This window comes from Danio rerio, chromosome 3 (genome assembly GCF_049306965.1).
Source record: "Danio rerio strain Tuebingen ecotype United States chromosome 3, GRCz12tu, whole genome shotgun sequence".
Lineage (NCBI taxonomy): Eukaryota > Metazoa > Chordata > Actinopteri > Cypriniformes > Danionidae > Danio > Danio rerio.
The window spans coordinates 2146678-2158995 of NC_133178.1; the positions used below are offsets into that span (position 1 = coordinate 2146678).

Sequence of the window (12318 nt, forward strand, 5' to 3'; positions counted from 1 at the left end):
CTGCGTGAGACCAACCGAGGATCAAAACACTACCCCCCTGGACAGAAATTTAAAACATGGAGCAATCGCTCGCTTTTTTAAATGTCTAATAATCTTGTTTAATCCCGCCCCTTTCGCAATGCCGTACGACAGAATTTCACACACACAAACTCAAGTGTGACCGCAGCTTACTTTGTGTGAGTGGGCTGAGGGCAGAGCTTCAGTTTCTGCTAATGAGCTGAATCAGGTGTGTCTCGTTAGTGGAGTCTATAAATGAGCAGTGTTGAGGTTTTTCCTGGATAGCAGGAGCTCTGTTGGGTTCATGATTTGTGGATTGTAGCAGCCATTGCGTAGGGTTTCTGAAGGAGGCGCTTTAGATGATTGCTCTTCATGGCTGTAATGGAGAACATTGTTTGGAGATGGCTCATTCTAGTCCTTTTCTTCTGCTTTGCTGATGGACGGAGTTCTGAACTTTTTTATGTTGATAACCCGAGCCAGATTGGACCCGTCACTGATGGACGGGGCTCTGGGCCGTAAGTGTTATTAACTAGTCTTAAAACTCTTGCTGTATGTAGGTCCTGTGCGTTTCTGATTCCTCTGAAGCATGAAAGTACTCTGAAGCGTTTAAAGAAACCTTGTAAGCAAATACTTTTTTTACGGTTTAAAAACAAATATTACAGTCAGTTAATAATTGTTAAATTTGCATTGTTGACATGTTGGTTTTGTTTTTTTTAATCTCTTAACTCCCCAAAACAACACTAGACCTTTCCAATGATCTAGTTTGTCACTAATCATCCAGGTTTAGAGTAGGATACTGTTGTTTCTAAATCTCTCAAGGCAAATTTACTTGAAGTGGGAATGGGTAAGAAAGATTGGCAACACTGCAAAAAATGCTTGTCTGTCTTAGATTTTTTTTTTTTTTTTTGTCTTGTTTCTAGTCCAAATATCTACAAATTCCTAAATCAAGAACCATTTTCTCGACAAGTAAAACAGTCTTGTTTTAAGAAATAATGTGCTAAAATGAAGTGAGGTTTTCCTTAAATCAAGCAAAATAATCTGCCAATGTGGTAAGCAAAATAATCTGGTTTTTCGATTTGTGATAGGATTATTTTGCTTAGCCCATTGGCAGATTATTTTGCTTGATTTAAGAAAAACCTCACTTCAATTTGGCATTATTTCTTAAAACAAGACAATGTTTTGCTTGTCTAGAAAATGCTTCGTGATTTAAGAACTTTTAGGTATTTGGATTATAAACAAAACAAAACAAAAAATCTAAGTAGGAAAAGCATTTTTTGCAGTGTAGCGTCAAGTTTAGACATGAAATCTCCAACACTAAATTGGCCAGTGTTCATTTCATTGTCTTACGCCTGTGTTTTCATGGTTCAGTTTGCATAAATGGGCAGATCATTTGGTTGTAGATATATGTAATCTCTCTCTCTCTCTCTATCTATATATATCTTTATTTTTCTATCTGTCAATGTTTCCAGCAAGGCTACAAGGGGAACTGATCTAATCCTGATGTAAACCCAAACTGCCTTTTTTTTTTTTTTTTTTTTTTTTTTTTTCCCCCCACAGGTTTTTCATGGTGACGTTTCCTTCATTGATTGAGTCTGGCTCTGATGCTAAACTGTGCGCTAGTCTTCTGAAGCCCAAAGACCGTTTCACCATGACCATTTCTCTGGTCGATGAGAAAAACATAGAAACTCGACTTGTGCGTCAGGCGTCCCAGAGGAAGCTTCACCGCTGTTTTAAATTCCAGGTTTGTTTAATTCTGGTTTGGTTGATGTTAAAAGGACCGTTCTCAACAAAATGAAAACTTGGTCATTTCCTGATCACCCCAATGCTTTTCTGCATGTTTTTGTTGAACAGCAGATTCGGCTGATGAGGAAATGTTGATTTATAGGTAAAATGTCCTCTATTGCGTCTCTCTACAGGCTCCTCAAGTAAATGGAGATTCAGTGCAGACTGTGAGGGTGGTCGTTCAAGGACGGTCTTTCAAAATGACTGAAGAGAGTAAAGTGATGTTCAGGTCTTACCTGCCTCTGACCTTCATCCAGACAGACAAACCGCTCTACAATCCAGGACAGACAGGTGAGCTGTTAAGGACACTTACTGCAGTAATCGTGCATAATTTTCAGTAATATTCTAGTTCTGGGTGTCTTCGCTCATTCAACCCCCCTCCTGCCCCATAACCACACACACATAAAGCAAACCAAATATATTAACCATTTAGAACAAAAGTAAATGGTGGTTGTGTTCAGTAAAATGATCACAATTGGTGTAACAGGTGCTTCTTTCTCGCTTTCTGCAGTGTACTTTAGAGTTCTTACCATGAGTGATAAATTTGAGCCTCAAGACCAACTGGTAAGACTGAACCCCCCCCCCCCCCCCCCCCCCCCACACACACACACACACACACCTTAATATAGCCTTTCAAAAATCATTGCTTTATGTAATTGATGCTTTACTCTTGTGTCTTTCAGTACAGTCTGGTGGTGGTGGAGGTAAGAATCTGTATTTGCTGCTGGTATTGAAGAATTCGGCTTTTGGATGTACTTTGAGCAGTTTCTTTTCACCAGGACAATAATAATATCCGGATCAATCAGTGGACAAACATTTCCTCTACGAACTGGATATTGGAGCTTAGTCACGCTTTAAATGCAGAAGCTCGTGTTGGGACGTACACACTGAAGGCTTATATTGGTGACAGAGTCATCTCCAAACGTTTCAATGTGAAAAAATATGGTAAGTAAATATTATCATGTGCTACTAAGTGTACAACAGCAGACCTGAGGTCTTACAGCTCGTTCTTGTTTAGTGTTACCCAAGTTTGATTTGACCGTGAACACGCCACAGAAGTATAGTGTTGCAGATGTGGGACTGAAAGTTGAGGCTTGTGGAAAGTGAGTGAAGCCTTCAGTTTTCTTGATGCTGTACTTGTCTTGTAGATTGCTCTGTTCTTGATCTCTTATGTTTCTCAGGTACACATATGGACAGCCTGTACCTGGTCAAGTGTTTGTGGAAGTGTGCCGTCAGCGTCGTCCCTACATTCGGGACCCTAAAGTGACCAGTGTGTGTCTGAATGAAACCACTTGGGTATGAATGCCTGTGGTCACCAAACATCTGAAGGGCAAAATGGCTCACTTGCAGATTTAGAAAATGCTAAATAATGGGAATGTTTATTTTATCTTGAGAACTAAGCTGAAATCTTGGTTTGTTTGGACTTCACTACTGTGTCTTAAAATGGCAGTTTCCAGCAATCTGTCAAGCCTTTTTATTCCCCCTTCATTTGGCCTGATCAGCTTAACCATTTGCTTACAGATGAACGACACTGGCTGTGCTTCTCTTGTACTCAGTACATCCACGTTTTTCAGCACTAATTTTAAGAATAGCTTGCAAAATTCCTTCGTTGTTAATGTCAACGTCACAGAGGAAGGAACAGGTAAACAAATGGCTTAGTTTTACATGCCGTGTTATTTGGTGCCTTCATGTTTGTTTTGTTTTTCCAGGTGTTGTCAAGTCCAAATCCTCAACGGTGTCGATTACATTTGAAGTTGGCAAAGTTACATTTGTGGATCTCCCAAAGTTCTATGATTATGGATCAACTGTGAATGGCAAGGGGAGTTGAAATTAATCACTTATTGCAGATCTCTCTTTGACCTGCCTTTTTAAAGGTGTTGTATGTTGACTTTGTAAAACATGCTACATTTCCCTTAACTTGTAAATGGTGTCTTTCAACACTGAGGTTATTCCATTGGTTCATGGCAAATGTTGCGTGTTTCTGTTCCTTTGCACCACCTAGCAGAAGTTCATCTATATTCTTTTTCATTGACTTTGTATGTAGTGTATTTATAGCGCATTTGTGTATGGTCATACATCCAAAGCGCTTAACAATCACTTGGATGATGCGACGGCTGCCACAGGACAACGGCGCCAGTGCGCTCACCACACATCAGCTATTGGTGGAGTGTAGAGACAGTGATAGAGCCAATTCGGTTAAAGGGGATGATTGGGAGGCCATGATCGTAAGGGCCGATAGAGGGACTTTGGCCAGGACACTGGGGTTACACCCCTGCTCTTTAACGAGAAGTGCCATGGGATTTTTTTATGACCACCGAGTCAGGACCTCGGTTTAACGTCTCATCCGAAAGACTGCGCCCACAGACAGTATACAACTTCTATGAATACGTTTTGCTTTTGGCTCACTCCTGTTGGTGTGGTCAATCTGGCAAACTCTACTATTTGGTGTTCAAATGTTAAATATCATTGCTTGATTCTCTCCCTAAACAGATCTCAGTGTCTGATTTCAGTGGTAACTCAATCAGTAACAAGGTAGTCTATCTGCTGGACCGCAGCCAATGGCCCAACAAAGTGCTCTTCAATGTGACCACAGATGAAAGCGGACTTGCGGAGTTCTCCCTCAACACCACTAATTTTCCTAAAGCGAATCTGATCCTTGTGGTATGACTTATTGCTAATTTTGAACCTTTTACTCTTTCAAGAAATGTGTTTATTAATTTTTCCCTCCTTCAGGCTAGTGCAACGCCACAGACTTATCGTGATTCCAGTTCCCCGTACTTTGCTACAGATTATCAGGTGGTTCAGCTTTCCCAAGCTGCTGCTCCCGACAACCCAACCTATAGTGATCTGTCTATAGTGAGTCTACAGCAGCCGCTTAAATGTGGCACCACTTATCCAGTGACTGTCAAGTACACATTTGTTGGAGAGACTGGCGACTACAGTGCTGACATCATCTATATGGTAAGTTGACTTGTGTGTGTCTTTGTTGCTCCATTTTGTTATACTAGTCTGATTGATTTGCAGGTCATGTCCAGAGGAGTGATCGTTCTGCATGGGTTTAAAACAGTTCAAGCATTTGGTTCTGATACCCTCACGAAGGGCACTGTGTCATTTGATCTCTCGGTTCTTGCTGGTATGGCTCCAGTGGTGCAGATTCTAGTCTTCAGTGTTCTGCCCAGTCAGACTGTAGTGACTGGTAGTGCATCTTTTGACACTGAGAAGTGCTTCTCAAACCAGGTATTTGAAAATACTCATCTTTGCTTTTATTTGGAATGGGGTTTTGGGCGTAATTGTCTTTCATTGAGCTTGTCTGTTTGCAGGTTTCTCTGCAGTTCTCTCCTGCTACAGCGGTTCCTGGTGAGGGAAGTATTTTGACTGTCTCCGCTCAAGCCGGATCTCTGTGTGGCCTCAGTGCTATAGATCAGAGTGTTCTGATTGTGCAGTCAGGAGGACGTCTGAGCGCAGAGGCGGTATGTTTACCAGTTCTTTGATAATGGCTATTTATCAATTTCCAAAGTAGCTTTGAGCTTCTTCATAAAATATCTGCAGAGCGCTGAGAGAAATGTGTTAAGGCCTATGCACTTTTTTTTTTTTGCTCGCATTTTCCGTCAACCAACACCTCTTAACTAAAACGGGGTCAATGTGATTGTGCACACCAACGCGCAAAACACCCGGTGCAAAATCGTAATTTTTTTTTTTTTTTAAACTCCTCATGCTCGTTTTTTTGACGCGTGGTGTCAACATTCTCCACCAATCAGATCAGCACCTTTGTTCACGTGCACGGAGCTGCTGAAGTTACTGTAAACTGCACTTGCGCTCAATCGTAAAACTGTCAATGCGAGCGCACATTGAAAAAGATGCCCAGAGGCGATATGAAAGTGGAGCTGCTTATTGCACTGGTAAACAATTTCTTTATCGCTGGAGCTGTTGCTTGAACTATCTAAGCTTGTTCGGGTCACCAGTAAATTTAACAACATGCTTGTGACTGAACTTTCGCTTCTCCACTTCTGTGTTATAACCGGGTGTCAGAAGCTTATAGTTGTGCAGCGCCATATAACGCCAAAAGAGTGATTTAGCATACTCTTCTGTTTGACGCCAGTGAAAAGTGCTTGGATTTGAACACTGAAAAACATCTTGTGAAACGCTGATGATAAACGCAAACAAAAAAACGTCCCGGTGTGTAGGAGCCTTTAGTGTTAAATGACTTCAGTTTACCTCTACTATTTCTACTTGAGGTACAACGCAATTACTGAACGTCACTTTTGCTCTATGCAGTGCAAGTCTTTGATTTAACTGGTTGAATGCTTGTCTCCCCCCTTCCTCAGATGTTTGGTTTGCTCCCGGTGCGGGCACTACATGATTATCCACCTGGTGTTGAAGATCAACAGGGCTGCCTGAAGTTTCGACCTCTTCGAGCTGTTCCAACAGATCAAGCTTATAACACCTTTAAGGTATAACACATTTAAAATGTAAAGAGGTATTATTTATTAATCATATTATTTAAATAGGGTGTAGGGATCAAGATTGCAACAAATCTGCTGGTTCGTGAACCTCCGTGTCTGACATACAGAGGGCAGAACTACTATAGCAGCTTCCAGGGTGGTGGTATGTCAGATTTGGTTGCTAATTTAAAATTTTGCCTTCTATACCCCCAAACCAAAGTGAAACCTGCCCCCCCCCCCCACCCCCTTTCTCTTTCAGTTTCTCCTTTTAGTGAAACCGGTTTTGCTATGGTTGAAAATATTGCTGCACCTGCAGTATTAGCAGCACGTGTTGGAGGTGACAGCGGTTCCTCTGCTGTTGATGTGACCATCAGAACTTTCTTTCCAGAAACGTGGATCTGGCAGCTTGCAAATGTGGGGTGGGTGGAACTACTTGAGCTCCCCCTTCCCCGCTTTGACCGGATTTCTTCAGACACTCTGGGTCGACATCAGTTCCCCTCACACTTTCTCATCCTGTTTTCTTCAGGGACTCTGGATCTACATCAGTTCCTCTCACGGTACCCGATACGATCACTACATGGGACACTGAGGCCTTCTGTCTGTCCTCCAGTGGTTTCGGTCTGGCTCCACCAGTTCTGCTGACTGCCTTCCAGCCCTTCTTCCTGGAGCTCACCCTGCCTTACTCCATTATCCGTGGGGAGTTTTTTGAGCTGAAGGCCACAGTGTTCAACTATCTGTCCCAATGCATCAAGGTCTGGGCACACTTGCTCCTATATACGAAATCAACTTGATTTAAATTGGGTTCAAAGTTCACTATAACTTGGGAAAGATTCTCCCAAGTGCCTGTTCTTTTAAAGCAGTTTAATGTTGATACAAATAGTTTTTATAGGATTTAAAGCTAAGTTAATAACTTTTTATATTAATAACGTAATGTCTGTCTCCAGTAATTCTCACCATAATTTTATTGGAGCTGGTATGGTTAAACTGGTTTCTTGTGTGCACACATCTAATGCTGTTCCTTTATCAGGTTCAAGTGACTCCAACACCATCCTCCAACTTCACTCTTAAATCCCTCAATGATGACCATTCATACACTCTCTCTGCCAATGGGAGGAAGACCTTCAAATGGGATTTAACTGCTTCTGTTCTTGGTTTGTTGTTTTGACTTTTTGAATTTGAAAGCGTGTGAGGATGTTGCTCAATTGATTTTCTTGTGTAGGAACTTTAAATGTGACTGTCAGTGCTGAGGCCAGTCCATCCCAGGAGTTGTGCGACAATGACATAGTGACTGTACCATCAAGAGGACGCATTGACGTAGTCACTCGAAGTCTGCTGGTTCTGGTAAGTAACTATTGTCCTTTTAAAGTGGAGCTCATGGTGCTTTTTGCTGATTTCGTTTTGTTCCTGTAGGCTGAAGGAGTCAAAAGGACCTTCACCCGGAGTTGGCTACTCTGTCCAAAGGGTTTGTTCAAATTCAAAATGCACTCTACAGCACTAGAAGAGATCCTAGTGTTGACTAATCGGTTGTTTGGTCTACAGGAAGCATGCTTTCAGAGAATGTGAAGATCACCTTTCCGGCAAACGTCATCAAGGGATCTGCCAGATGCTCTGTATCAGTCATTGGTAAAGTTTCCTAAAGAGATTCCACAACACCACTGTAGGGTGGGGCAGCTTAACGGTTTAATAGCCAGTCATGCTTTGGGCAAGCACTAGTTTGCCCACTGGTCTTGAAGCCTTTTATCCATCCACAAGTTAACCCTCAGGTCTTTTGTATCATTTGAATTTATTTTTTCTAAAGCTTAAGTTGTTTCACTTAATCTTTTAATTTTTAATGACTCGACGACTAGAACAAACTTGTAGCTCAACTGACGGTATTTAATGTTGCAAAGCAATGAGATAAAGCTAATGATATAACTGAAAAGGCTACGTTTCACTCACTCCTCCTGCTGGCAGTTACTGTTTGACTGTTAAGGGTTAATTGACAAATTCAGCTGATTCAAAAAAATGCAATTCCTTTCATATGCTTGTGAAATTGAACATTTTGATTAAACGCTCAGTGTTCAAGGTTTACACTAGCTGGTTTGGTCACATGTAAATTTGATCATTGAATGAGGACCCAATTTGGAATCCTTTTTAATGACAAATTTCACAGCCCAATGAGTCTTGGGACACTGACCATCCAAAGTTACTGGTTTCTGATTTGGATGTCATCCTTGCCTTTTCATCTTTCTGTCATAGGGGACATCATGGGTCGCTCCCTGAGGAATCTGGCTAACTTGCTACAGATGCCTTATGGCTGTGGAGAACAGAACATGATCATTCTTGCTCCCAATATATACACATTACGGTATCTGAAAGAAACTGCACAGCTCACCCCAGCCATCCAAGACACTGCCACGAGTTATCTTCAGAGTGGTATGACCAAATCTGAGTATTTAGACCAAGTCTGAAGCATCCCAATCCATAATACTGGACTTTTTAGATGCGTTTCTTAATCTAGTCTACTTTCTGTACTGGAACAGGTTATCAAGGACAGCTGAACTACAGGCACCGCGATGGTTCATTCAGCACTTTTGGTTATGATGCATCCAATACATGGTGCGTGTCCTGCAGGTCAAGTCTTGGTGATTTTTAGATGTTGTATAACTGAACTTGCTCTGTATCCAGGTTGACCGCCTTTGTCATGAGGACTTTTGGTCTAGCAAGGAGCTTCACCTACATAGATCCCAATGTTCTTAAGGGTGCAAAGGACTGGTTGATTGGCACGCAGGGTTCAGATGGCTGTTTTGTGCAGCAGGGCACTCTCTACCACAATGACATGAAGGTATACATCTCCTCGAACCTGCTTTTACTAAGTTGAGACTTGTTTTGAAGATTATGTTGTGTTGTAGGGTGGCGTGGACGATAACGTGACAATGACTGGCTACATTGTTGCATCGCTGCTTGAAATTGGAGTCCCTGTTACGGTATAAACAATAGTTGTATTTAGTTAAATTAACTTATGTTGAAGAAAAATAAGTTATTTTTGTCTACCAATATATACAATTTGTTTTTTTGTTATTTTGGTAGTACTGTGCATGAAGTTGCCCCTTTCCTTCCAGGACCCTGTCATTACGAAGGCTCTGTCGTTTTTGAGGCCTCTTGTTGGGAATCTGGGGAACACCTATGTTACTGCTCTGCTGGCCTACACCTTCAGTCTGGCTGGAGAGACCAACACTCGAACACAGCTTTTAAATGCCCTGAGAAATATTGCCATTTCTGAAGGTGATTATTCATCAATTTGTTTAATTTGTGTGGGTTTACAAATGAGAACTCATCAGGCTGGTCGTTCAGTGTTCAGCTTTGACAATATCAAAGGTTTGCATTCTTTGAAACCCTATCATTTTCTCCTATCTTTAGGTACTGCTCTACACTGGTCTCAGACTACATCTGGGGATACTCTGGCAGTGGAGATCAGTGCATATGTGCTGTTAGCGGTTCTCACTGTACAGCCTGTGACCACTGCTAATCTGGGCTATGCTAACCGTATTGTCAACTGGCTCGTGGCCCAGCAAAATCCCTATGGTGGATTTACCTCCACTCAGGTGACTTCAGATAGCAAATACCATAATTCAGACATGGTTTGTTGCTCACACTTTAAAGTGCATCTAATCAGGGCAATATGTACTGAAACTGATTACCTGGAAGCTCTTATACAGGTGTCTTGAATGCAGTTCAGTCTTTGTAAAAAAAATTCTACCAAATGGAGCAAAATGTTTTAGTGAGGTGTAGATGCAACTTTTAATACAACTTAAGCACAGGATTCACAATGGTTAAAGGTAGTTGAGTTCATCTTCAAACTAGCTTAGACTTGCTTCAGTAACTCGTCTTCTGAGCTGAGCCACTTGGTACAGTTTCTCAAGTCCAAAAACCTTTTGTTCATTGTTCATATAGGACACGGTGGTGGCTCTTCAGGCCTTGGCTCTGTATGCAGCTCAAGTTTTCAGCCCTGGAGGCTCCAGCAAAGTTACTGTTCAGTCCTCAGTGCCAACAGGAGACGTTTTCCACTTTGCAGTGACTCCCAACAACCGCCTGCTGTACCAGGAGAGTCCACTGAAGAACTTCCCTGGCACATATAGTGTTGCAGCAACAGGATCTGCCTGTGTTTCTGCACAGGTTTGCATGTTCAACCATTTCTGTTGGTGGTGTGCTCATGGTAATTTATTGTCTTTTTTATTTTGTTTTAATTACTTTTTTTGCAGGTTGCCTGTTTCTACAACATCCCGACACCTCCTGTTAGGTTTTCCAAAACACTGAGTGTTGGTGCAAAGGTTACTGGAGACTGCCAAGCTGTACCAGTCAACCTCATGTTGACCTTCACAGTGAGGTAAGAACTGCTTCCATGCATTTTTGTGACCTTAAAGACCCTGGTATATGTCTTATTTTATTATTATTTTTTTTTTTGAGGGCAAATTCTCACACCATGTGCTTTTGCATGCATCTTTAGCTTTCTGTATACCCATGTAACTTTAACTGGGGAGAAATCTGCACATCGAAGGAGTTCCAGTACAACTACCTATGGCAATATTTAGAGAAACCTTGCTTGTTCCTGTTGAATTAAGATTTTGTCACCCAGCCCTCTAATTTTTCAGATACACTGGTCCAAAGCCAACTACTAACATGGTTCTGGTGGACATCAAGCTCTTGTCAGGATTCACTGCTGACACCTCACTGGTTGGTATGAGACTTGAGGGTGACTTTGAGATCCTTGAAACTGCTTGCTGAAGTTTCTTTCTTACAGCTTGGATCTCCACCTAATTTCACTCCATTCGTGCAGAGAGTTGATGCTGAAGGTGATCATGTCCTTGTCTATCTACAAGAGGTGAGACCCATTGAACCTGCCATCTTAAATATGAGATGGATGACTTTGGGAACATCTTGTATTCCTCGCTTGAACATGTGCAAAGTAGCTTGCATTAGAGCAGTTCTGTCTGTTGAGAGTCTTTAAGTGACCAAGACCCCTCTGTCTGCAGGTTCCCAAAGGTGTTCCAGTGACCTTCAGTATACAGCTGACACAGGCTGTTGCAGTGAAGAATCTCAAGCCAGCGGTCATCAATATTTATGACTATTACCAGAGAAGTATGCTTGTCATTTTGATTTTATAGTTGAGCTGGATTTCATTTAGAGTGTGCTCATGCCAAGCTTTCCTTTCCTTTTTCAGGTGACCGTTTTGAGACCAAATATACATCCTCATGTCGATGATGGTGTTTTAGTTGACTAAATACATTTTTATAAATTAAAATAAAACATCCTACAATGTTTAAGTGTTCAGCTCCCTTTTTTATGGCAACTAAGGTAAACTGGATGTTATCAAACAGTAATGCTTGGTACTGCACCCAATCAATCTCATGCTGTGTTCACACCAGACATGGAATGCGTGCATAAATCACGCGTAAATAGCCGCATGAACATTTGAGTTTACTCGCTTCATACGTGCGTCAAACCCCGCTTCATTCACGTGTCAAATTCACATCAGAACAGACGCGGATTCGTGTGATGGGCAGGACTTCTGTCTGCCCGGTGACTCTAGCTTCATAGCTAAATGGCTAACATGGATTTTATGAATAAAATAAGCGTTTATGTGCTTTATGAAGACGCCGTCGACACGTTTAGGGTTGTGTCTGAGTCCACTACATCTTTTCAGCGGTGCATCCAGCTCTGTGAGCTCAAACCCCTCCAGAAACTGAACCTGGATGGAGGCTTTCAGCGGTGCTTCTGACTGAGCCAAGCAGAGTTTGAACTGTTGTCGGTGAAGGCTGGAGGATTTCCCTCGGAACACCGACAACAGGTCCCATGTCACAATCACGCCCTCACAAGAGCAAGCTTCTGATTGGTTAACGCAGCGTGAATGTATGCTGAAGTTTAGATTTTTCAAAATCAAGATTCGTGCAAAACGCTTCCAAGCGCATCATGTGCAAACCGCTCAATTCGCCCTGCGCCATTCGTGCAATTTGCATCATTCGCGCGTATCGTGCCGCTGGATGTCTATTCGCGCGTTTGCATTGACTTAACATGTAAATCACTCATGCTTGACGCGCATTCCGCGTCTGGTGTGAAC

The 12318-nt window shown here is 42.0% G+C and overlaps 1 protein-coding gene across 5 annotated transcripts; it reads left to right on the forward strand.

Annotated features, from left to right (window-relative positions):
* Positions 1-277: 277 nt before the first annotated feature.
* On the forward strand, positions 278-11519 carry a2m3a (alpha-2-macroglobulin 3, member a). 5 transcript variants are annotated; one of them, XM_073943822.1, is made up of 34 exons: positions 278-512; positions 1555-1738; positions 1914-2070; positions 2291-2343; positions 2463-2483; positions 2559-2724; positions 2798-2882; positions 2961-3075; positions 3301-3421; positions 3489-4146; positions 4270-4440; positions 4513-4740; positions 4804-5016; positions 5100-5249; positions 6105-6230; positions 6288-6384; positions 6481-6640; positions 6748-6973; positions 7249-7372; positions 7441-7562; positions 7632-7683; positions 7761-7844; positions 8460-8636; positions 8744-8819; positions 8889-9045; positions 9113-9187; positions 9323-9485; positions 9621-9805; positions 10155-10376; positions 10463-10587; positions 10853-10934; positions 11002-11082; positions 11234-11339; positions 11422-11519. In XM_073943822.1, exons 10-34 carry the CDS (start codon positions 4087-4089, stop codon positions 11460-11462), a joined length of 3303 nt encoding a protein of 1100 aa, XP_073799923.1. In that variant the 5' UTR covers positions 278-512; positions 1555-1738; positions 1914-2070; positions 2291-2343; positions 2463-2483; positions 2559-2724; positions 2798-2882; positions 2961-3075; positions 3301-3421; positions 3489-4086; the 3' UTR covers positions 11463-11519. The 5 variants fall into 5 exon arrangements, with proteins under 5 accessions (XP_073799923.1, XP_073799924.1, XP_073799925.1 ...); XM_073943823.1 differs by having other exon boundaries at positions 3489-3602; XM_073943824.1 differs by having other exon boundaries at positions 3489-3593.
* The last annotated feature ends 799 nt before the right edge of the window (positions 11520-12318 follow it).

Bases quoted from the DNA above. Each gene is read 5' to 3' on its own strand.
- a2m3a (XM_017354907.4), top strand. From the start codon at position 370: ATGGCTGTAATGGAGAACATTGTTTGGAGATGGCTCATTCTAGTCCTT. The intron at 3,076-3,300 runs GTATGAATGCCT...ATTTGCTTACAG, and splicing joins GTCTGAATGAAACCACTTGG to ATGAACGACACTGGCTGTGC. The intron at 6,974-7,248 runs GTCTGGGCACAC...TTCCTTTATCAG, and splicing joins ATCTGTCCCAATGCATCAAG to GTTCAAGTGACTCCAACACC.